The 25,708-nt window shown below is 38.4% G+C and overlaps 1 protein-coding gene across 2 annotated transcripts in view; it reads left to right on the forward strand.

The window, feature by feature from the left end:
- The window catches only part of MAP2K5 (mitogen-activated protein kinase kinase 5), a 129,609-nt gene that overhangs the window by 53,807 nt on the left and 50,094 nt on the right, over positions 1 to 25,708 (forward strand). For both annotated transcript variants that reach the window (XM_033070741.2, XM_033070742.1), the window contains exons 14-17: positions 4,314 to 4,387; positions 5,576 to 5,626; positions 8,686 to 8,757; positions 16,093 to 16,122. In XM_033070741.2, the coding sequence (XP_032926632.1) occupies positions 4,314 to 4,387; positions 5,576 to 5,626; positions 8,686 to 8,757; positions 16,093 to 16,122 (227 nt within the window). The remainder of the gene's footprint in view (positions 1 to 4,313; positions 4,388 to 5,575; positions 5,627 to 8,685; positions 8,758 to 16,092; positions 16,123 to 25,708) is intronic.

Raw genomic sequence — 25,708 nt, forward strand, 5'->3', positions numbered from 1 at the left:
GATTTCCTAGCTCCAGGAACCCCAGGAAATTCCAGCTGTGCTGCCCTGGGGGAGCATCCCCATCTCCTCTCTCTCATTTCCTGGTTTTTCTGCACCAAACCACCTGAGGAGGCACCAACACCTCCCAGGGAGTGGAATTATTGAAATTTGGGATTTCCCAGCTGGGATGTGGCAGCTCCCCCCCAGCCCTGCCACCATTCTGTGCTCCACACTTTATTTATGTTTCTAGATGTAAAGCTGAGCGCAGCCTTGCCCACTCCTGCACCACTTAAGGCTTATTTAAAAAAAAAATAATAATGCTGGCCTCTGCCAAGCCACGCTGCTGCCTTCCTTGAACCTGGCCTGTTGCTTTTTGCTGGTTTTAAAAGCCAGGAGAAGTCAAGAGACAGCTTTTAAAGCATCTCAGGGCTTTGTTTTTTTTTTCTTTCTTTCTTTTTATTTTCCTTCTCACACAATCATGAATCTGCTTTTCAATGCCACCAGCGAGTGAAATGCTTGGTGTTGAAAAAGCTGGGGCTGTGCTGGTTCTATTTACTGCTGGGTGAGAGCTTGGGGGTCCTGTTTGTTTGCAGAGAGGTGAAACCACTCAGGCAGCTCCAACTTCTCCATCCCCTCTGATGATGCTGCATAGAAATCATTTGTATTAAGCAAAGCCCTGGTAATGGGAGCATAATGACCCCTCTTGGCTCTTGTTTAAATTCTTTCACTTCTCACCACTAATATTAATCACAAGCAGATGGTGCAGAACATTATTTATGCACACTCCTTTCCCCAACCCCAAAAAAAAAAAATATTTAACCCATTGAAGTGAAAGCCAAAGGCTGATTTGCTGCTGAGCTGATTTTCCCTCCCTGCTTCCAGATTCAGATATTTTTTCCTTTTTTATTCTTTTAAGGAAATGAGCACAGCCATTGGAATGTACAGCAAATATTCTGATTTTGTGGTGCTGTTGGATTCTGCTGCAAGGACAACTTGGATTTGCTCTTAATGGACCAATCACCCAGTAATGTTTTAGGATTTTTCTGGTGGTTTCAGCTCTGTTTGGGGCAGGATTTTGGGATCCTTTTTGTTACAGAACTGGTTCTGCTCAGTTCTCCCCTCCAAGCTGGGACTATGAACATTCCCAGTGTGCAGCAGCTCCTGGGCTGGGCTTAATTCCAAGAGGTGGCTCCAGATTTTTAGGGGGAAAAAACAAACCAGAATAATTCTGCACCTTGTTGTGTTCAGGATTCAGGAGTGATTTGGCAAAAGTGCACCACAGGGGTTGAATTCCTAAAGTTGGAAACACAACCTGAACCTCTGGATGCTCAGGATTGGACTTTTTTTGGGGGAAAAAATGCCAGAATGTACAGAAATGCATAATTTAAAAAGCACTGCTCCACCTGGGGTGAACTCGAGCTGTTGCATGGTCTCATTTTTAACGTGGATTTTTTAGCTCCAATCGTTTAATCAGCTTCTTAATTGAGGTTCTCCATTTCTCCATCAGAGACAAATGAAAGCAGCTCCTGTGCTCCCAGGAAACAGCTGCTGAAGGCAGGCAGAGCTGAGACTAAGCAAAATTAGGCTCTGTCCTAGCTGGGTTCCATCCATCTGCCCCCAACAGGGCTCACTTTTAGGGGAGGCTCTGATTCAAGCTGCTGCTTTAATCCACTCTGACAGAAAAAATCAGGGATTAGGCAAAGCCAGGCTCTAATCTTGCCATGTTTAAGCCAGGCTTAACATGCACGTTCTGCTCCCCCATTGGGTTGCAGAGATGTTCAGTGTTCCCTTCAAGCCAGGCTGGCTGTGGAGTTTATTCCCATCTTGGTTTTATTTTGCAGCAGTGGAATCAGCATCAGGATTTTGCACTGGTTTTGGGTTGGGCATTGATGGGTTATTTATTGAATTCCATCTTTTTTTCGGGCTGATTTTGCAGTTTATATAAATCTGTGAGTTCTGTTCCTGTCCATCCCTTGCACTGGGTGTTCTGCAGTTTATTCCCATCTTGATTTTATTTTACAGCAGTGCACCAACTTTGGAATCAGGGGGACTCAGCATCAGGGTATTTTCACTGGCAGTCTGTTTTTGGGATGGGCATTGATGGTTTATTTATTGAATTCCATCTTTTTTTCAGGCTGATTTTCCAGTTTATTGAAATCCCTGTGAGTTCTGTTCCTGTCCATCACTTGCACTGGATGTGGAGTTTATTCCCATCTTGGTTTTATTTTACAGCAGTGGAATCAGCATCAGGATTTTGCACTGGTTTTGGGGTGGGCATTGATGGGTTATTTATTGAATTCCATCTTTTTTTCAGGCTGATTTTGCAGTTTATTAAAATCCCTGTGATCCTGTCCATCACTTGCACTGGGTGTGGAGTTTATTCCCATTTTGATTTTATTTTATAGCAGTGGAATCAGGGGGAGTTAGCATCAGGATTTTGCACTGGTTTTGGAGTGGGCATTGATGGGATATTTATTTATTGAATTCCATCTTTTTTTCAGGCTGATTTTGCAGTTTATTTAAATCCCTGAGATTTCTGTTCCTGTCCATCACTTGCACTGGGTGTTCAGCCCATGCTGATTTTATTTTATAGCAGTGCACCTCAGCATCAGGATTTTGCACTGGTTTTGGAGTGGGCATTGATGGGTTATTTATTGAATTTAATCTTTTTTTAAGGCTGATTTTCCAGTTTATTAAAATCCCTGAGTTCTGTTCCATCACTTCTCTTGCACTGGGTGTTCTGCAGTTTGTTCCCATTTTGATTTTATTTTATTTTTACAGCAACTCCCTCTGGCATCAGGGGGACTCAGCATCAGGATTTTGCACTGGTTTTGGGGTGGCACTGATGGTTTATTTATTTATTGAATTCCATCTTTTTTTCAGGCTGATTTTGCAGTTTTATTTAAATCCCTGAGAGTTCTGTCCCTGTCCATCAGTGCTCTTGGTGTCTGTTCCAGATTTGTGTCACCTGCAGGGTTAATAATGTGGATTTTTGGTATTGTTCAAAGTCATCTCTGTAAATACTATATAATATCTGTATGGAGAGGATGTATTTTTTTTTTTTAATATAAATGGAATTTTATCTGTGCTGCTGACTGACAAACCACTGCATTAGAAATAGATATTTATAATATTTCCTCTCAGAAGCCACCACACCAAAGCTCCCTGGATATTTTGGGTTGTCCTGTGCAGGACCAGAAGCTGCATCTGGATGTGGTTCCCTTCCAGTTGGGAATATTCTGTATTTCTGCATAAATGGTGGATGTGTTATCCAGGAATATTCTGTATTTCTGTACAAGTTATGGATATATTACCCAGGAATATTCTGTATTTCTGTACAAATGATGGCTGTATTATCCAGGAATATTCTGTACAAATGATGGCTGTATTATCCAGGAATATTCTGTATTTCTATACACATGGTGGATATGTTATCCAGAAATATTCTGTACACATTGTGGATATGTTACCCAGGATATTCTGCATTTCTGTACAAATGGTGGATGTATTTTCCAGGAATATTCTGTATTTCTGTACAAATGGTGGATGAATTATCCAGGAATATTCTGTACAAATGATGGGTATATTGCCCAGGAATATTCTGTATTTCTGTACAAATTATGGATATATTGCCCAGCTATATTCTGTATTTCTGTATACATGGTGGATATATTACCCAGGAATATTCTGTGTTCATGGTGGATATACTATCCAGGAATATTCTGTATTTCTGTATAAATGGTGGATATATTATCCAGGAATATTCTGTACAAACTATGGCTGTGTTATTCCAGAAATATTCTGTACAAATGATGGCTGTGTTATCCAGGAATATTCTGTATTTCTCTACACATGGTGGATGCATTATCCAGCTATATTCTGCATTTCTGTACAAATGATGGATATATTACCCAGGAATATTCTGCATTTCTGTATACATGGTGGATATATTACCCAGGAATATTCTGTATTTCTGTACAAGTTATGGATATATTACCCAGGAATATTCTGTATTTCTGTACACATGGTGGATATATTACCCAGGAATATTCTGCATTTCTGTACAAATTATGGATATATTACCCAGGAATATTCTGTATTTCTATACACATGGTGGATATATTACCCAGGAATATTCTGTATTTCTGTACAAATTATGGATATATTACCCAGGAATATTCTGTATTTCTGTACAAATTATGGATATATTACCCAGGAATATTCTGTATTTCTGTACAAATTATGGATATATTACCCGGGAATATTCTGTATTTCTGCACACATCATGCCTGTATCACCCAGAGCAGATGGATAATGCATTTTTTTGCCCCCAGATGTGAAGCCATCCAACATGCTGGTGAACACCCGTGGCCAGGTGAAGCTCTGTGACTTTGGGGTCAGCACCCAGGTACAACCCCCCTTTGCCTCCCTCCCCATGGATGTTATTTGGGACTCAGAGCTCTCTGCTGGGCCAACCTTTCATCTGCAATCTCTGGGCGACTTTTCCCCCGTCTGAAGCTGATTGCTCATTGTTTCATGGCGCTCCAAAGTGCTGATATTGTAATTACTACTCACCAATACAAAGTTGATTGAGATGCAGCTCGGAGCTGGGAGCTTTCTGCCCAGACAAAAGGGAGGGCAGAGCAAGGGCCGTGTCTGGGGAGCCCGACTGGCCCAGGATAGAAATTAATATTGGGAGCAACAATGGCGCTGGGCTCTGACAATGGGCAGCACCAATTTTAATTAATTTCCATTTTGGGGCTCCCTGGAGGGCTCCTCGTGGTGACCCACGAGCTTGGTGTGCTTTGATTTGAATTTCTGCACCTTCTCCTCCCAGCCCAACAGCAGCCCCAAAGAGAAGGTCAGCCTGGGAGTATTATGGGCTGGCAGGCTCTGCTGTCCCTCCAGTATTTAAGGGATGAATTGGGGATTTATTCACATCTGGCTGGGAAATGAGTGCTCAATCCCACTCAATCCCAATTTTTATATCATATATATATATATTTATATTTTATTTTATATATACGTATAATAGATTTATTATCTATATTTATATTTTATTTATATTTTATTTATATTTCATTTATATTTTATTTATATTTATATTTTATTTTTGTTATATTTTAATATGTATTTCCATATATATTAATTATATTAAAATTATATATACATATTTTATATATATTCTATATATTTAAATATATTTATTATCTATATTTATATATAATTGCATTTTATTTATATTTTAATATATATGTTTTATATCTTTATATATATTTACTATATATATTTTTATATTTTTATATCATATCTGTCATATACATGGGCTGCTAAAAACAGGAACATCCTCTCTAACACAATTGTTTAAGGTTATCTGCCATAAACTGGAATGCAGTGCTTGTTTAAATTGCAATCCTCATTCCCCAACCCAGATTTAATCATTTTTAACGCCCTGGCAGATAAATCCCTTCCCTTTTCTTTACATCATTTTTAGTTGATTTATAGGGCTGGTGATTGTAGGTTAAATGAGGAATAATTGCCCATTTTATTTCCACATTATCTTTATATTGTTCTAACAGGCTGTTTTGTCTCCTAGCTGGTGAATTCCATAGCCAAGACGTATGTTGGAACAAATGCTTACATGGCAGTAAGTGAATTTATGCAGGAATTCTGTTTAAATTGAATTATTTGTCCTCACTCTTGTGCGCAGGATCTGCCCTAAACCAACCCCAAAAACTCCAGCTCCTCCCATCTGTCCTGGTTTGGAGGACAGGTGTGTGCTGAGAAAGGCAGGAGCTTCTCCTGAAATGGAGAATGTAAACCCCCTCCCTCCAAATTATTATAATTTTGAAATCAAGGGGCTCTCAGGCAAAGAGATGGGAATTAGGAATAACAGTTCTGTACTAGGGAAATTAAAATAGAAATACAGCACTACAAAGAACAAACCCCAAACCCTGACACAGTCAGAGTACAGCCTGACACCCGTCAGGCAGGGTGTTGGCAGCAGTCCCATCCCATGGTGGCTGCATCCTCCTGCAGTGACAGATGTGGCTCAGCTGGAGCAGTGCTCCTGTACAAGGTGCAGTTTCCCTCCGGAGCTCCAGTGGGGATGTGGAGAAATCCGGTTTTCCTCTGGAGTCCAGTGGAGAAAGGGGCTCCCTTAGTGTCCCAAAACCTCTGTTTTTATCTTGGTAAGAAATGTTGGGCTCTTCCCCCTGGCTGGAGCAACTCCCAATGGGATGCAGTAATTTTATCAGTGCCACAGTGGGACTCAATGGCCATGAGCAGAAAATGACTGGCTGGAGGAAGGATGGGTTGTGAAAAGATAAAGAACACTGCCCCAGCTGGTTTATAAACATGGCCATGAACAGGAGATATCCCATGAGATAAAGAACACTGCCCCAGCTGGTTTATAAACCATGGCCATGAACAGGAGATATCCCATGAGATAAAGAACACTGCCCCAGCTGGTTTATAAACCATGGCCATGAACAGGAGATATCCCATGAGATAAAGAACACTGCCCCAGCTGGTTTATAAACCATGGCCATGAACAGGAGATATCCCATGGGATAAAGAACACTGCCCCAGCTGGTTTCAATGGATGCCCATTAGCAGAATATCTCCCACAGAGATCAGGATCACTCCTCCACCCTCAGCAGATGGTGACAGAACAGAAACCTTTGATCACACCCTGTATTTTTTTTTTTTTCCCAAGACACCACCCTGTGGGACAGCTCCAATCCCTGCCTCTTTTAGCAATAATATTGGAAAAGTGTTTTTTTTATAAATTTATTTTCAGTTGTTTTTGCTGCCTTGTGATGACTGAAAACAAAGGGACATTAAAAAAAAAACAATCCAGTTTTTCAGTCCCAGCTTGTGGCTCTCTGGAGCTCCAAGCCAGGGATGTTTTGGGAGTGCTGCAGGTGAGGGCATTGCTGAGCTCTGATTTCCCATGGAAATGTGAAAAAACATTGGGATCAATCAATTCAGGGCATCCAAATGCAAGTTTGGTAGCTCAGAAGGGAGGAAATCATCAATACTTCACTTTTCTGTATAAATTTTGCTTTTTGTCTTGTTGACACGAGACCACCTGTGTCTAGTTCCTGTAAATAAAAGTCCCTAAATTCCCTTTTTATTTTTTTAAGATTTTTTCCATCATTTGGGGCAGAGTTTGGGTTCAGAGCTGCACAAATCAGATTTTGTGTCAGATTTCCCAATTCTCCATTTCAGAGTGAAAACTGCACCGCCTCAATTTTTAAAGCACTTCAGGAACTCTTTATTTTTTTTGCCCATTAAAATTATTTCAGCAGGCTGCTCTTGGTCTTGAGGAGAAAAGAATGTAAAAATAAAAATATAAACAGCACCAAGTGGTTGCTGCTTGTGTTTTTCCAACCTCAGGGAAGGGGAGAGAGAAATCCATGACCTTTAATCGCTTTCAGGGGTTTTATTCTGATTTTCTGGTGGGTTTTTTTTCTGATTTTCTTGTCAGGGTTTCCCATTTATTTGCTAAGTGCTTTTCCACTCGAGGTGTGCTCATTGTGTGGCTGAAAAGCTCCAAGGCACCATCCTGGAAAAGCTTGGGCTGTCCTGTGGCACCAGAAAAATGGGAATTTAAATAAAAATAAAACAAGATCCACAAGATATAAAACAAGAATTGCAACACAGAGATGCAGACAAAAAAACACAGCTTCAAATTAATCAACTTTTCCAATTTCTTAAGTAGGGCTGAGAATTAAATTCGACTTTTCCAGCTGAAATTAAATTGTGTGATGTTTAAGTGGCCAAACCAGGATTTCTGTTCTCTTGCTCAGGTGTACATTAAATAAATTGATTTTTATTTTTTTTCTGTGTGGGTGTGATGCCTCCATGTCTTAATTGTTAGACAGAAGTTTAAGCTCTATTATTTTTTTTTTAAATAGAAAAAGCTTTTTGATTTTATTTAATGGAAAAGAAATGGAGAAATTAAAATTTCCAACCCAAAACGCATTTTCTGTAAAATCATTTCTTCAACACTTTATTTTTTCATCCTATTTTTTTCTAAATTCTAAAATTCTAAAATGACTTCTGGCTGCACATCTGCATCTTTGTGAGGATATTTGTCAGTATAAAATGATGTCAGTATAAAAATTTGTAAAAATTTTTCAGTATAAAAAATTGTCAGTGTAAAAAATTGTATCTGTACAAAAAATTGTCAGTATAAAAATGATGTCAGTACAAAAATTGGTCAGTGTAAAAATTGTATTGGTATAAAAAATTATATCAGTATAAAAATTGTATCAGGAATTCAGGATTTTAGGAAATTTCCTTCTCCCAGGACAGGTTTAAATTGAATTTTAGGAAATTTCCTTCCCCAAGGGACAGGTTTAAATTGAATTTAGGAAATTTCCTTCCCTTAGGAGAGGTTTAAGTTGGATTTTAGAAAATTTCCTTCCCCAAAGGACAGGTTAAAGTTGGATTTTAGGAAATTTCCTTCCCCCCAGGACAGATGTAAATTGAATTTATGAAATTTCCTTCACCTAGGACAGGTTTAAATTGAATTTTAGGAATTTCCCTTCCCTCCCAGCCCAGAATATTCCCCAATATTGTGATTTTTTTGCCACTCCTTGCCCTGGAGCTGGGTTTTTTGTGGGTTTTTTTTGTGGTTTTTGTGTTTTTTGTGTGTGTTCAAGGCTCAGGACTTGTTTCTCAATTTTTTTTTTCCAGCCTGAGAGGATTTCAGGGGAGCAGTACGGGATCCACTCAGATGTTTGGAGCTTGGGCATTTCCTTCATGGAGGTGAGCAGGGGCACAAAAACTCCAATTAACTGAGAAAAAATCAAAATATTTTCATTGGTTTAAATATTTAAAATATTTGGAATTATTCTTTGCATTCCCTGTATGTGTGTGCTTTCACCTGGGGGCTGTGTTCAGAATGGGTTTGTTCCTGGCAGGAATAAAATAAAATTAATTAAATAAAATAGGGCCTGCAGTGGGGAGGCTTTGCCTTTTCTCCTTTTTTCCTTATTTCTTTTTTTCCTTTTTTTTCCTTTTTTTCCCTTTTTTTCCTTTTTTTCCTTTTTTTCCTTTTTTTTCCTTTTTTTCCTTTTTTTCCTTTTTTCTTTTTTTTTCCTTTTTTTCCCATTTCCCCCCTTTTTTCTCCTCTTTCTCCCTCTTTATTCCTCCTTTTTTTCCCCCTTTTTCCCCCCTTTTTTCCCTCTTTCCCCCTTTTCCTTATTCCTTTCCCTTTTTAAATTTTCGTTTCTTTTTTCTTTCTTTCTTTCTTTGGCTGGGAAAATTCCTCATTTTTTATTGGGAAAACTCCTTTAATTTGCATTTCCTCTGATTTTACTCCTTCCCAACTTTCTTCTCCCTCCCTTCCCAGGGATTTCTCCTGATCCAGATGTGCAGGCTGAATTTTATTGGGAAAACTCCTTATTTTTTACTGGGAAAACTCCTCATTTTTACTGGGAAAACTCATTTTTATTGGGAAAACTCCTCTAAAATTTGCATTTCCTCTCCTTCTACTCCTCCTTCTCCCTCCCTTCCCAGGGATTTCTCCTGATCCAGATGTGCAGGCTGAATTTTATTGGGAAAACTCCTTAATTTTTACTGGGAAAACTCCTGATTTTTACTGGGAAAACTCATTTTTACTGGGAAAACCCCTCATTTTTACTGGGAAAACTCATTTTTACCAGGAAAACTCCTTTAATTTGCATTTCCTCTCCTCCCAGGGTTCCTCCTGCTCCAGATGTGCACTTTGGGGCTGGCTGCTCTGTAATTTTTTTTTTTTGGCAGCTGCTCTGAGCCCTGTGCCCCCACCCCCATTTAACTGCAGTTAAATGATAAAAATCCAGGACAGAGCTCAGGGAAAGGTGCCAGAGGTGCTCCCAGAGCCACTCCAGGTCACTGTCATTAAAGTGACACCTTGGTGACCTGGGGTGGCAGGGCAGGCTCAATTGGTGCTGCTAAAAAGGGGAATTTTGGGTTTGAAAGCCTGAAATCCCTGCAGGGTTTAAAATCAGCTCCACTCAGCCAAGTCCTTGACCACACCTTGGTGTTGGTTAATTTAAAATAAATTAGAAATTAATTTTAAATGAATTAATTTTAAATAAATTAATTTTAAATAAATATCTGGCACCAGGCAGGGGTGTGAGGATGTGGAATTGTCAATTGTCATTAAAAATGAGATGAAAATATGATAAAATTAGATATCATCATCATTATTGCTATCATTATTATTGCTGTCATTATTACTATAATCATTAGTATCATCATTATTACTATGATCATTATTGCTATCATCATTATTATTATCATCATTATTATCATTATTACTATCATAATCATTATTATTATCATTATTACTATCATCATTATTATCATTATTATTACTATCATTATCATTATTACTATCATTATTACTATCGTCATTATTACTATAATTAGTATTATTATCATCATTATTATCATCATTATTATCATTATTATTACATAATGATGAAACCCATTGAAACAGAACTAAATCTATTTTTTTAACAATATGCATAACAAATATTACTCATTTTACTAATAATAAAAATATTTAAAATTTAATTTTTTTAACCAGACAGGAATCCTCTGCTCAATCATCCCATCCCCCCTGCAGGGTTTGTGTTGGTTTTGTTCCTGAATTCTGAATTTCCCTGAATTCTTTGGCAATTCCTGGTGTCACCTCTGGAGAATCCCCAGTCAAACCTGGCACTACCCAGCATTTGTGACCAGGCAGAAAAATTTAATTTACCCCAGCCTTGAAACCCATTGAAACAGAACTAAATCTATTTATTTAACAACATTCATCTCAAATATAACTCACTAATAATAAAAATATTTTAAATTTAATTTTTTTTTAACCAGACAGGAATCCTCTGCCCAATCATCCCACCCCCCCTGCAGGATTTGTGTTGGTTTTGCTCCTGAATTCTGAATTTTCCACCTTTGGCAATTCCTGGTGTCACCTCTGGAGATGCTGCAGTAAAATCTGGCACTACCCAGGATTTGTGACCAGGCAGAAAAATGCAATTTACCCAGCCTTGAGCTGCCTCTGCTAAATTCACATTTAACAGAAGTCAAAGTGAAATTAATTATCTTTAATTAAGGCGAATTACGCTTTGATTTTTAATTAATTTATTTATATATATATATATAAATTTTTTTTTTAATTTTAATTTTTTTCCATGGAGCTGGCACTCATCTGCTGAAGCCAAGGAGTGTCCCAGAGGTTACTGGGGCATTTTTCTGCTGCTGTCATTTCCAGGCTGGCCAGCAGAGCAGATCTGTCACTTTGTCCCCTGCCCCTCTGCAGGTTCCAAGTTCCAGCTAATGGCCTCAAACATTAAAAATTGAAGCTTCCCTCACTCCCAGCCCTTGCAAGGCTTTGTTCTTAAGCCCCAGACACTTTGGAGTGCAGCTGCAAACTATAGGCAGAAGATTAAATTAATTTGTAACTCTGGGTTTTTATTTTTTTTATTCTTTTTTTTTTTTTTTCCTTCTTGTTATATATAAATCCTGCACGTTTAATTGAAGCCCTACTTCACACTGCTTTGTGTTCCTGCTCCTCTTTGTTGTCATTTAACCTCAGAAGCACTTTAACTCTGCTAAATGGCTGGTATATCCTTTTGGATTTTTTATTTAAAACAAAAACAAACAAAAACCCCCACAAAACACAAAAAAAAATCCACAAAAACCAAACAAAAACCACAAAAAACCCCCAAAAAAACCCCAAAAAATCCACAATAAGAGGACAGCAGAATTGATATTGGAGGATAAAAATCTTGGAGTGGTTTTTGAGGTATTTAATATTTATTGAGGTCCATACCCTGCAGTTTCAGGTGATTTGAAGCCCATCTATCCAGGAATGTATAAATTGTGTAAATTGTATAAATTGTATAAATTGTGTAAATTGTGTAAATTGTATAAATTGTATAAATTGTGTAAATTGTGTAAATTGTATAAATTGTATAAATTGGGGGTGGGATGGGATCCCACCTGGGGAATTTGGGGTGGTTGAGGCAGCTCTGGGGAAGTTTTAGGTGGCAGAAAATGAAATTTAACTGCAGAGGGAATGCTGGGCTGGAGCTGTAACTGTGCACAATGTGCACCAGGTAATTAAAACAAATTCTGGAACATTCCAGGACATCAATTCCTCCTTCAGTCCCATCCTGCAGCTCTTATTTTCAATTTGCAGTTGTTGAGGAGTCTGCATGAGGGGTAAAAGCATCTCCAGGGCAGCTGTCAATTAAAAAACAACTTGCACAACATCCACAATCATCTAAGTGGGAAACTTTATATCCCAAAAATATATTTTGGATTTCCTTCCCTGAATCACTCTGTGAGCAGGATGCAGCTGGTTTTATTACCACATTTTAAATTTTATTTTATTTTATTTTATATTTAATTTAATTTATTTTATATTTTATTTTATATTTATATTTAATTTTATTTAATTTAATTTATTTTATATTTTATTTTATATTTATATTTTATTTTATTTTTTATTTTTTATATTTTATTTTATATTTTATATTTTATTATTTTATTTTAATTTTAAAATTTTATTTTATATTTGTATTTATATTTTACTTTATTTTTTGTATTTTATTTTATTTTATTTATACAATTGCAGCAGTAAGAAGTGAGCTGGAGAAAGGGATTTTTAAGAAGGAAAGGAGATTCTGGATTTCCCTTTTTAGCTCTAAAATGGCAAATTACATTATTCCAACAGGTGGTTGGAATTTTGGGTTCATTTCTCTGCAGCTGAAGTTGGTTTTGGTTGTTTCCAGCCCTGCTTCTTCCTGGATCAACACTTCAGCATTTGAAAATTAGATTTTTTAAAATCAGAATTTGTGGATAGTTTGGTGAAAGTCAGTGTATGAACACCCTGTGCCTCAGTTATTCCATAATCTGGGATTATTTCTCAGTTTTGAGAGGTGAATCTCATCCATCCATCCCAAACCTTGGACAAACCTCAAAAACAAACTCAAACCCTCACCCCAAAAATCTGCAGCTTTCTGCTCCGAGCAGAATCGAGCTCAGGAAGTTTTCCTGGGATAATTCTTGGTGCTTGCTTCTCATTCCTGTTCCCAAAATGAAAATTTTTACAGTTCTTGTGTTGGAAAAAAAGCTCAAAATCATCAAATGCACTGGGAGGGATCCATGGGGAAATGGGAGCAGCTCCCTGAATTTCAGAATTCCCTCCTCAACATCCAGACACAAAACTGAGCAGCTCCCAAACCCAACTCATTTCAACTGAAATATTCTAATTTTTGAGTTATAAATTCAGGAGTTTCATCCTTTCACTGCAGAGAAGTTTTGAACAGTGTGTTCATTTTGATTTTTCCATCCTGCCCTGTGATTTTTCCATCCTCGTGTTCCTGTGACTTCCTTGGGACAAATGATGATTTGAAAATCCCTTTAGTGAATCTCTCATCTGTTTGTTGTTTGGTCTTTTTTATTTGTTGTTGTTGTTGTTTATTTTATTTTTTTAATCTCCCTTTAACGGTGCCACTTTTTATAAATCTAAATTCTGCACCCAGAGGTCACTGCTTGGCTGAACTTAAACCGTTTTCCTTAGTAAATTTAATTAAGAAAATACAGTGCAACTCATAAGCAAATGAGTTTTTGGTGGTTTTAAAGCACGCCACCCTCTCGAGTGCTGATTGCCTGCTCGACCCCTGGTGCTGCAGGAAGAGGCAAAATTAAAAAGGACATTAAAGCTCCATTAAATCTGGAGCACGTTGGGTACAGTGACAGATCTGCAGGCTGTTTCAGGGGGAGCTCTCTGTTAAATTTTGAATTTATCACACCTTGGCAATCCTGCAGGGAGGGGGTGCAGGGGGGCAGGGGCTGAGCTTGTGGTGGTGATTTGGGGTCTTTGGTGATCGTTGATTCACCTGTGTTTGAGGATATGTAGATATATATAGATAGATATATAGATACATGTGTGTGTGTGTATTCACCCTGTGTTTGTATATGTGTATATATACAAGTAATTTCATTATTATAAGCTGCACTTTACAATACAGAGTGTGATCAAAGGTTTCTGTTCTGAAATAATCTGTTGAGGGTGGGGCAGTGATCCTGATCTCTGTGGGAGATATTCTGCTAATGGGCATCCATTGAAACCAGGCAGGGCAGTGTTCTTTATCTCATGGGATATCTCCTGTTCATGGCCATGTTTATAAACCAGCTGGGGCAGTGTTCTTTATCTCATGGGATATCTCCTGTTCATGGCCATGTTTATAAACCAGCTGGGGCAGTGTTCTTTATCTCATGGGATATCTCCTGTTCATGGCCATGGTTTATAAACCAGCTGGGGCAGTGTTCTTTATCTCATGGGATATCTCCTGTTCATGGCCATGGTTTATAAACCAGCTGGGGCAGTGTTCTTTATCTCATGGGATATCTCCTGTTAATGGCCATGGTTTATAAACCAGCTGGGGCAGTGTTCTTTATCTTTTCACAACCCATCCTTCCTCCAGCCAGTCATTTTCTGCTCATGGCCATTGAGTCCCACTGTGGCACTGATAAAATTACTGCATCCCATTGGGAGTTGCTCCAGCCAGGGGGAAGAGCCCAACATTTCTTACCAAGATAAAAACAGAGGTTTTGGGACACTAAGGGAGCCCCTTTCTCCACTGGACTCCAGAGGAAAACCGGATTTCTCCACATCCCCACTGGAGCTCCGGAGGGAAACTGCACCTTGTACAGGAGCACTGCTCCAGCTGAGCCACATCTGTCACTGCAGGAGGATGCAGCCACCATGGAATGGGACTGCTGCCAACACCCTGCCTGACGGGTGTCAGGCTGTACTCTGACTGTGTCAGGGTTTGGGGTTTGTTCTTTGTAGTGCTGTATTTCTATTTTAATTTCCCTAGTAAAGAACTGTTATTCCTAATTCCCATCTCTTTGCCTGAGAGCCCCTTGATTTCAAAATTACAATAATTGGGAGGGAGGGGGTTTCCATTCTCCGTTTCCAAGAGAAGCTCCTGCCTTTCTCAGCAGACACCTGTCCTCCAAACTAAAACAGCAACTTTTCATTCTTTGTCCATATATCAGCCACACCTGATTATAAACCACACTTTGGGTTCAGATCAAAATTTCAGTCAAAATGGTGCGACTTGTAATGGTGAAATTACTGTATACAGATATTTGTGTGTGTGTGTGTGTGTTCACCCTGTATTTGTAGATATAAACACAGCTCTTTGTGTTTTCAAAATCCCTTTTTTTTTCTTGCCTTCTCCCCAGTTTCTGCCATAGTTGAGAACTTTCGTCTTTCAGGAATGTTCCAGAATTTGGGCATCAAATTGTGGCACTGAGGGATTAAAAAGGGGTGGAAAAAACCAGAAATCCTGGGAAAAATGGGGAGGTGATGACTGTGAAAGATCCATTCTAAATAATATAATAATATAATATTCTTTGTGTTTGCAAAATCCCTTTTTTTTCTTACCTTCTCCCCAATTTCTGCCATAGTTGAGAACTTTGGTCTTTTAGGAATGTTCCTGAATTTGGGCATCAAATGGTGGCACTGAGGGATTAAAAAGGGGTGGAAAAAACAGAAATCCTAGGAAAAATGGGGGGTGATGATTGTGAAAGGCCCATTCTAAACACAGAATCCCTTTTTTCTGCCTTTTCCCCAATTTCTACCATTGTGAGAGTTGAGAACTTTTCTCTATTAGAAATGTTCCTGAATTTGGGCATCAAATGGTGGCACTGAGGGAGAAAAAAGGGTGGAAAAAACAGAAAAATTGGGGGTGATGGTTGTGAAAGACCAATTCTAAATCATATAATAATATAATATCCTTTGTGTTTGCAAAATCCCTTTTTTTTCTTGCCTTTTCTCCAATTTCTGTCATAGTTGAGAACTTTTCTGTTTTAGGAATATTCCTGAATTTGGGCATCAAATGGTGACACTGAGGGATTAAAAAGGGGTGGAAAAAACCCCCAGAAATCCCTTTTTTTTTAAACTATTTTTTATTTTTTTGTGCCTTTTCCCCAATTTCTGCCACCGTGAGAGTTGAGTACTTTTCTCTCTTGAAGGAAATGTGCCCTCCATGCAAATCTCTCTAACTAGACAAATATTATTTCCTTTCCCAGCTTGCTCTTGGGAGGTTTCCATATCCTCAGGTAAGATTGTTCATTACTGCTGCTTGCCACTGTGACATTCATTCCTATGTATGAAGGTGCAGAGAGCAATTGTGAACATTTGAGCCACATACAAATAAATCTGTCCTGTTAAATTGAAAAGTGGGAGCTGCAAGGAGTCATTTAGAAGTCTCTATTGATTTTTTTTCTTCTTTTTTTTTTTTTTTTTTTTTTTTTTACCCCTTCTCCAAACTCTGCATTTTCTTTCCCTGGAGACAATGAAAATTATGATGTTAATTTTGGTGGGAGATTAAAAAATAATCCAGTCTTAACATTTTTTTTTTTGAAGGAGGAAGGTGTATCTGCTCTTCTTCTTCTGATTTGATTTTTTAATTCCAATTTTGAATAATGGATTTAAAATCTCCTCAAAAATGGAATGTGAATGGAAATATTTAAAGAATTTTATGTAAAAATTGGTATTTTCTGAGTTCCCACCTGAAGGCTCTTCCCTTCTCTGGTGGCACTGGTGGGGTGGGTGCTGAGCTCTGCAGCACCACAGAATATTTTCCTTTTTATGTCCAAAAACCCCACGAAGCTCTGAACAAAAACAAACCCAGAAGTGCCTCTGACAATTACATGAAATTCTCATCTCGAGATGGATGTTAGAATTCACAGGAACAAACTGTTCAGCACTTCCTCCAATTATTCTTTCTGGGGGGAGGGAAGGAAAAAAAAAAAAAAAAAAAAGTGGAGTGTCCAGGGACTGAAATGAATTATTTGAATGTGGTTTTTTTATGTTTTCATATGTTTTTCTGAGGAGTGCTCTCTGCATCTTGGGCTCTGTGCCTGGAGGCATGTCTGATTTAAAGGTGGTGTTGGTCTGTGCTCTTTAAGCATCTATTAACTTGCTATTATTATGCAAATAACTGTTGTAATACACACACTAATTTATGCATGGTTAGATTATGCAGATGCCTCACAAACATGGTTATTGAATAATAGGCTGGGACTCATTCCCTCTCCCATTTTTAGAAGCTGTTTTAAGGAAATTCTCCTGACACCTCTACAGACTTGGGAAGGTTTTGCCTGGGTGGAAATATTCTGATTTTTCACTTTTTTTTAATTTTGTTTTGTTTCCTCTGTGAAATGTTCTCTGACACCATTAACTGAATAGACTTGGAATATTTTAGCTGGGTTTTAAAAGTGGGTTTGGAGGAGAAACTCCTGTGTTGGAGAGCCCTCTGTGCATGGGGCACTCACTGAGGGTCTGGGGGGTTTTGTATTTGTGTATTTTATAACCAAAAACCCAAAGTGAAGATGGTTTTGTACTTGGTTATTTTATAACCTAAAAACCAAAGTGAAGAGGGTTTTGTATTTGGTTATTACCCTAAAACCCAAAGTGAAGATGGTTTTATATTTGTGTATTTTATAACCTAAAACCCAAAGTGGAGATGGTTCTGTATTTGTGTATTTTATACCCAAAAACCCAAAGTGAAGTTGGTTTTATATTTGATTATTTTATACCCTAAAACCCATAGTGAAGAGGGGACAATTTAAAATAAAACCTCATGGAGAACTCACTGCATGGGGAACTCACTGAGGTTTTATATTTGTGTATTTTATACCCAAAAACCCAAAGTGAAGAGGGTTTTGTATTTGTTATTTTATACCCAAAAACCCAAAATGGAGATGGTTTGTATTTGTGTATTTCATAACCTAAAACCCAAAGTGAAGATGGTTTTGTATTTGTTATTTTATACCCAAAAACCCAAAGTGAAGATGGTTTGTATTTGTGTATTTTATACCCTAAAACCCAAAGTGAAGAGGGGACAATTCAAAATAAAACCTCATGGAGAACTCACTGCATGGGAAACTCATTGAGGTTTTATTTTGTTATTTTATACCCTAAAACCCAAAGTGGAGATGGTTTTATATTTGGTTATTACCCAAAAACCCAAAGTGGAGATGGTTTGTATTTGTGTATTTTATACCCAAAAACCAAAAGTGAAAAGGGTTTTATATTTGATTATTTTATACCCTAAAACCCAAAGTGAAGATGGTTTTATGTGTGTGTATTATATAACCAAAACCCCAAAGTGAAGAGGGTTTTGTATTTGGTTATTTTATAACCAGAAACCTAAAATGAAGATGGTTTTGTATTTGTGTATTTTATAACCTAAAACCCAAAGTGAAGATGGTTTTTTATTTGTGTATTTTATACCCAAAAACCAAAAGTGAAGAAGGTTTTGTACTTGGTTATTTTATAAACAAAAACCCAAAATGAAGATGGTTTTTTATTTGGTTATTACCCAAAAACCCAAAGTGAAGAGGGTTAACAACAAAGTTATTTTATATATAAGCATTAAGAAAAACCCAAAACTCCTTTTCCAGGGTGCTGCTCCATAACCCATTTCCATCTTTTATTTCAAACAAACCTGTCAGAGCTCAGGGCAGGATTTTGGGACATTCCATGAGCTCCAAAATCACCTCCCTGAGCTGGGAGCAAACCTCCACTGCCAAATTTAAAAATGCTTTTTGCAGCTCTAATTAAAAAGAGGATGGGGTTGGTAGAAGAATATTTGGCAAGGCAGCAGCCCATGAAATTGTATATATATATATTTTTTTTTTTTTAATGCAAAGCAGTTGAGGAGGTGAAACTTTGAGATGTGGCTGTTAAGTTTTTCAGCAGCTGCTTTTTAATGTGAATTTATCTGTTTTAGGGGTGTGCTGGGCAGGAGAACCCTTAGAAACCAGCTTTGATTAGGGGATAATTAATTAATAGTGGTTTTAATCTCTTTGTTTTCCTGATTCTGCTCGTTTTGGATAATTCCTCCTCCTTTCAGTGGGGTTATTCCAGGAATTCATCACGTGTGTGGATCCAAATTTATCCTCAAATCAAATTCCTTGTGAAAATGGGGAGTGTGGCCACGTGGGTGGGAGCACCTGAAATTCCCTGCAAATGCAGGTTGGGCTGCAACTGCAAAACAAAAATAAAATATATATATATTTTAAAATTTTTTTCTTTATTTTTAAGACACAGACAAATGGTGTGTGCAAATCCAGTTTAAATGAAGGAGATTTATAGGGGGATATTCAGGAAATTCAGGACATCCTCAATCTGCCAGTAAAACCAAATTTTATTTTCTTCAGTGGAATATTTTAATGGCAGGACTCCCCCCTTGTCATTTCCCACATCTTTTATAGGTTTTTTTCTTTTGTAATTTTTTATTTTGCTGATTTATTAATCATGATTTAATCTTTACAATTCAGTCTCACCCTGAAATAACTTTATCTGGTGTGTCAGTGAATTTCCTTATGGGTGTGTTTAGAGTTTATATATATAATTATCAACTATAATTCTATTTTTTGGCCTCAGTGTACAGAATATAATGTTTATAATCAGCACCTAACAGCAGAAGGGAAGGGTCTGAGCAGGGAAATAACAAACAGGGGTGCTCAGAAGTGACTTTTCCCCTCTCAGAACTTGGCACAGGAAACTCTTAAGCCTTAAAATGGGGTAATAATCTGAATTTTTGGTGCTTTTTGTTGTTCTGGTGTTGGTTTTGCTGTGGTGGTCAGGGAATGTGCTTTTGGGAAAAGTAAAAATCCCTTTGGAAGAATTTTGTAGGATTTGCTGAAGTGTTTAAGGGCAAATTCACCCTGGGTTTGTTTGCACAACTCAGTTAATTAAATAGAATTATGTGCATGTGCTCACAAATTCTCTTGAACAAAGTTATTTTATATATTAGCATTTTAAAAAAGAAAGGAAACCCCTTTTCCAGGTGCTGCTCCACAACCCATCCAGATTTTTTTGGGATCTAAGGAAGGAACCAAGTTCTAAATTTTCCTTTCAAAGTTTCACCTCAATTTGCATTATTTTGATTTTACACCAACAACTGGAAGGAAAAAGAAAACAGCTCAAAAGACTTTGGATATTTAATATTTAATTAAATTTAAGGTTGGAACCCCAAAGATCTGAACAAACCTGACAGAGAATCCCAGAGATTCAAATTCCCAAAATAAATTCAAATCTCCAAAATAAAACCACGGTGGGGGCAGTGATTTGTTTAATGCTGATTTAAAAAAATTGAATTGCCCACTCAATATTCTCTGCTTGGAGTCAAAACTTTCTACAAAAAAAAAAAAAGGATTTTCCATGAGGGAAATATTCCAAAGGAACAGGCTGAGGACTGGGGATTTCACCAGCTCTGTTTAAGAGATTTTTATATTTAGAAAAAAAAAAATACAATTCCAGTCTTCTTTTAATAATTTAATAAATAAAAGTGTAAATTGACCTGATTAAAAAAAAAAAGGAAAGGGGAAAGGAAAGGAAAGGAAAAAGAAAAATAAGAAGAGAAAAGGAAAAGGAAAATAAGAAGAGAAAAGGAAAAAGAGGAAGAGAAAAGGAAAAGGAAAAAGAGGAAGAGAAAAGGAAAAGGAAAACGAAAAAGAGAAATAAAAATAGAAATAAAAGAGAAATAAAAAGAGAAAAAGCACCCAAAAATTCCCCCTTCCCATGCTGCTGCAGCCCCCAAATCTGAGCAAACACTGCCCCTGGTATTGTAAAGCTTTGAATGTTTTCACACCCCATTAATTTAGTACTTTAAATTTTTTTTTTCCCCTCGATTTTTTTTTCCCTAATCATTTTTTTTTTTTTTTTTTTTTTTTTTAATTTTTTTTTTTTTTTTTTTTTTTGTGTTAAATTCGGGCTCCCCGCTGCTGGAGCGATTTCCATCTTGTTGTTAATTTTCCCTGCTCCATATGGAGCTGCAGACATTTCACCTGCAGGCTGTACTCGATTCTGCTGCACTTCCGCAGGCCAAAACTGTCATTTAAGGTTCCTGCTGCATCTGTCTGCGCCAGCTTTTTTTTTATTTTATTATTTTTTTGTATTTTTTTTTTAATTTTCTTGGCGCTGGGAGAGTGTGAATAACAAATTGGATGCACCTGAGATTCGGATGATTAGTGTGTTTGGTGGAGCTGGGGCGACTTGTGAGCAGATCCCTGTAGGGATGGGGAGGGCTAAAGAGGGTGAATCCTTATTTTTAACACACACAGAGAAAAAAAAAAAAATAAAAATTAAAATTAAAAAATACAAACAGGAGCATCCCCGCCACCGAATATTTCATCCTGCCTTGTCATTGATTAGAAAAGAGCCTTTAATTTCATTTCACCCCATGTTGTGATTAATTTGCATTCTTTGTCAGAAGTTAATGGAGTTTTTTATGGTTTGCTCTGAAATCCTTGAAGACGCCGGAGTTGAGCTGATGTTTATACAACCGCCAGCGGAATTTTTGCTGTTTGATTGATGGAGAGCTTGATGTTATTCCAAACGGCTTTTTAAGCTGTTCTTAAGAATTATTTGAATAAAATGCGAGCAGGATATTGTTATAACGGCGGAGATTATCTGTTAAAAATCTGTTTCAAATCAGGAGCATGATAAGTAGGGGAGAGGAGATCAAAAAGACAGGAGGGGATGATGGACGTGGGAGATGATATTTGTTAAAACAAGGATTCAAATAACTTATTGCAAAATGCACTGGGAGCAAGAGGCTTTCATTTAAAGCTTTTTTTATTTTAATACACAGAGCTTATTTTTGCAGCAGGAGAAATAAGGGGAATAAATTAGGGAAGAATTTAGTTATAGTTGGATTTTCTCCTTTATTTTTTTTTTTTTCTGGGTTGTGAGCACAGGAGCTCAGACTGAGAGAGGCAAGGCTGGTAGTCCAAAAAAAAAAATGATGACAAATTCCTGGTCTGGAGGAAGAGAAAATCCCTTAAATCCCCCAGCAAAGGGAGCAGAAGTGAATAAAAGGGAATTTTACAGCCCGTTGTGGCTTCACTTCCTAAGAAAACATAGCAGGGAAAAAAAAATAAAATTAAATTTAAAAAACCCTCAGTGGAAGCAAACAGCTTTTTGCTGCTCCTGGCAGGGAAAGGTGGTTTTCCCAAATTTTTTCTGTGGTTTTCCCGAAATTTTTTTGGTGGTTTTTCCAATTTTTTTGTGGTTTTCCCAAATTTTTTTGTGGTTTTCCCAAACCCCAGCGTTTGAAAAGCTTGGGAGGGACAATGCAGAACATTCCAGGCTGGATCCAGGGGGACTGGGGACAATGAGGCTCCTTCCTCCAGCAGGACAACACTTGGCCTCTTTAAACATCATTATCATCATTATTAATATTATTCTTTTATTTCTGATCCCCCAAGCTGAGGGGTTTCACAGAATTTCATTTTTTTCCCCCTTTGGTTTTTTCTCCTCTCCTCCCTGGCTGTGATTTCTGCCAGGGAGATTTAATTCCTGTGCCAGCTTGTCCATGGAAAACAGGAATTTATCTGCTGGGTCTGAGTTTGCTAAATAATTGCCTGGCTTGAAAAATGAAGTTGCTGCTTTCTGGTCCCTGCATGCCCACGGTCTGAGGTTCTTTTTGTTCTCTGCAATCCATACTATTGACCAAATCCTGGCTGCATTGAAATGGAAGCAGCTTGTCAAGGGGAAAAAAAAATATTTCCTTAAAGTTGGGATGCAAAATAACCATTTTAATGGTTTTTTTTTGTTTTTTTTTTCATGGGCAGAAACATCCTTTAAGCATTCATTTCTTTGGGGAGGATAAATTGAGGGTTGTTTACAGCATCTTTTCCTGGGAAGGAAGAAATGTTTTGTCTTGCAGATCCAGCATTGCATCGAACCATTTAAAACACATTAAACACTGCTCAAATGCTAATGCCAAAGTGGTGAATGAAATTGTTGGGTAATATCTTAAATATGACAGATTTCTGCAAATCTTTCTGCTTTTATAATATATTCCAGAAATCACTGGCAATATCTGAAGTCATCTGCTATTGTTTTAAACTCTTCCTAATTTCTTAGCATAGGTTTCACATAGATCATCCCTGATCATTTGCTTCAGATACTTTTTGCTTTATTATTTTATTTTTCTCCATAGGCAGAAATAAGTTTGAACTTGAATTTGATTTGCCTGCTGGGAACTTGCTGTAAAATTTGAATTTAGTTTGTTTTTCCAGAGGTGCTTTCGTGTTTTGAAAAATTGAGAGATTTTTAGAAATTTTTTTAAAGGATTTGTTAAGAATCTGAGATATAAGGAGAAAAACTTTATTTATTTATCTTAATCTTCCTGATATTTTTTGTGTGTAAAATTGATGTTTAATTAATATGGTCAAGCATGGAAATGAGGTAACCAGTAAAATTTTACAAGGTTTAATATAATGATTTTGTAATGAATTTTAGTATTATCTTAGTGTGTTTTAACAGTGATTTATTGGGATCTTGAAAGGTTGATGTGCATTTTTTAATCTCTAATCCCAGAAATTCCAGACTCTGATTTGTTCCAGGATTTCTTCTGTCCTGTGTGGAATGAGATTGGCTTTGAGTTCCCTTCCCAGCCTTTCCTGGAAATGCTGGAATTCCTTCAGAGTCCTTCTGGCAGCTTTGGGGATCTCCTGGATTGGGAAATTCCTCTCCCAGTTCCCATTCCTGGTGTGGATTCAGTGCAGGAGGAGCCTGAGCAGGATCTCAAACCTTAAACCTGAGCCTGGGGCTCCCTTAGGCAGGGTGGGAGGGATTTGTGAGGTTGGGAACCACCAGGAAATGTTGGATTTGCTGGGATTTCATCATCATCCAGCAGAGGTTTGGGTTGGGAAGGACCTTCAGATCATCCATTGCATCCCCTGGAGGGAACTGTTCTCCACAACTGTTCTCCCATTGTTTTCCACAATTGTTCCACAATTGTTCTCCACAATTTTGTCCAATTGTTCTCCACAACTGTTCTCCAGTTGTTTTCCACAATTCTTCTCCAGTTGTTCTTCACAATTGTTCTCCAGTTGTTCTCCACAATTGTTCTCCACAATTTTCTCCAGTTGTTCTCCACAATTGTTCCACAGTTGTTCTCCACAATTTTGTCCAATTGTTCTCCACAGTTGTTCTCCAGTTGTTCTCCATTTGTTCTCCAGTTGTTTTCCACAATTGTTCCATAGTTTTTCTCCACAATTTTCTCAAGTTGTTCTCCATAATTGTCCTCCAGTTGTTCTCCAGTTTTTCTTCCCAGTTGTTCTCCAGTTGTTCTCCAGTTGTTCTTCCCAATTTTCTCCAGTTGTTCTCCACAATTGTTTTCCAGTTGTCCTCCTGTTATTCTCCAGTTGTTCTCCAGTTCCTCCAGTTGTTCTCCACAATTGTTCTCCAGTTGTTCTCCACTTGTTCTCCACTTGTTCTCCCCAATTTTCTCCAGTTGTTCTCCCCAATTTTCTCCAGTTGTTCTCCCCAGCTGCAGCTCCCCAGAGCTGGAGGAGGCTCTTGTGGGGAGCAGTCCCAGGGTTTGGGCTGAGCAATGTTCCCTCACCCATCTCCTCTGCTCAGCACAGAGAGGAACCTGCAGCCCAGTGAATAATTCTGAGCTCCAGGCAGGTTTCCCTCACCTTCAGAGCATCCATTCTTCTGGCAATCCCGTGGAAATTTAGGGTTGATTCCTGGGAGAGCAGCACAGCCCTCCGTGGAGGGGGTGGTGGAAAACTCCCCTCATTCTTTTATTTATTTTAAAACTCCCCCAGATTTATCTTGCCCTTTCAGCTGTGACATCTGCAGCGATCACAGTTGGTTTTGCAGCTCCTCAGAGGAAGATCTGAATTTATATATTTTTTAAGATGTCTCCAAAAGTGAGAGACTTCAGCAATGAACATTTTATTTCCAAGCCAGAAGGGACTTGCAGGGGTGTCCTCAGGAGCAGGGACAATCCTGATGGAAATTCATCTGCAGATTTGATCTCTCTTTATTCCTGGCAGGTTTTTGGGTTTGGGGGCAGCTCTGTGTGCAATGAACCCGTGGAGGCAGCAGGGATTTCTGATTTCTGATTTCTGCCTGGTGGGGTCCTGCTCTGGGGGTCCCACAGCTGCCTGGGGATGCTCAGGTTGGAGAGATGATGGCTCTGATGTCCCTGCTCTGTTTCCAGCCTGGACACCCCAGATCTTTTGTTCTCTCTGGATTTTTGGCTGTTGGGGCTCTGCTCTGGGAGTTCCCTCAGCTCCCTGGGGATGCTCAGGTTGGACACCCCAGTTCTTTTTTTCTCCCAACATTTTTGGCTGTTGGGGTCCAGCTGTGGGTGGTCCCTCAGCTCCCTGGGGATGCTCAGGTTGGAGAATTGGTGGCTCTGATGTCTCTGCTCTGTTTCCAGCCTGGACATGCCAGATCTTTTGGTTTCTCTGGATTTTTGGCTGTTGGGGTCATTCTGTGGATGGTCTCTCAGCTCCCTGGGGATGCTCAGTTTGGAACACCCCAGTTCTTTTTTTCTCCCTGAATTTCTGGCTGTTGGGGTCCTGTTGTTGTGGTCTCTCAGCTCCCTGGGGATGTTCAGGTTGGACACCCCAGTTCTTTGGTCCTCTCTGGATTTTTGGCTGTTGGGGCTTTGCTCTGAGAGTTCCCTCAGCTCTCTGGAGATGTTCAGATTGGAGAGGTGGTGGCTTTGATGTCCCTGCTCTGTTTCCACCCCAGTTCCTTTGTTCTTCCTGCATTTTTGGCTGTTGGGGTCCAGCTCTGGGTGGTCAAACAGCTCCCTGAGGATGCTCAGGTTGGAACACCCCAGATCTTCTGTTCTCCTTGGATTTTTGGCTGTTGGGGCTCTTC

The sequence above is a fragment of the Catharus ustulatus genome, chromosome 12 (assembly GCF_009819885.2).
Source record: "Catharus ustulatus isolate bCatUst1 chromosome 12, bCatUst1.pri.v2, whole genome shotgun sequence".
NCBI lineage: Eukaryota > Metazoa > Chordata > Aves > Passeriformes > Turdidae > Catharus > Catharus ustulatus.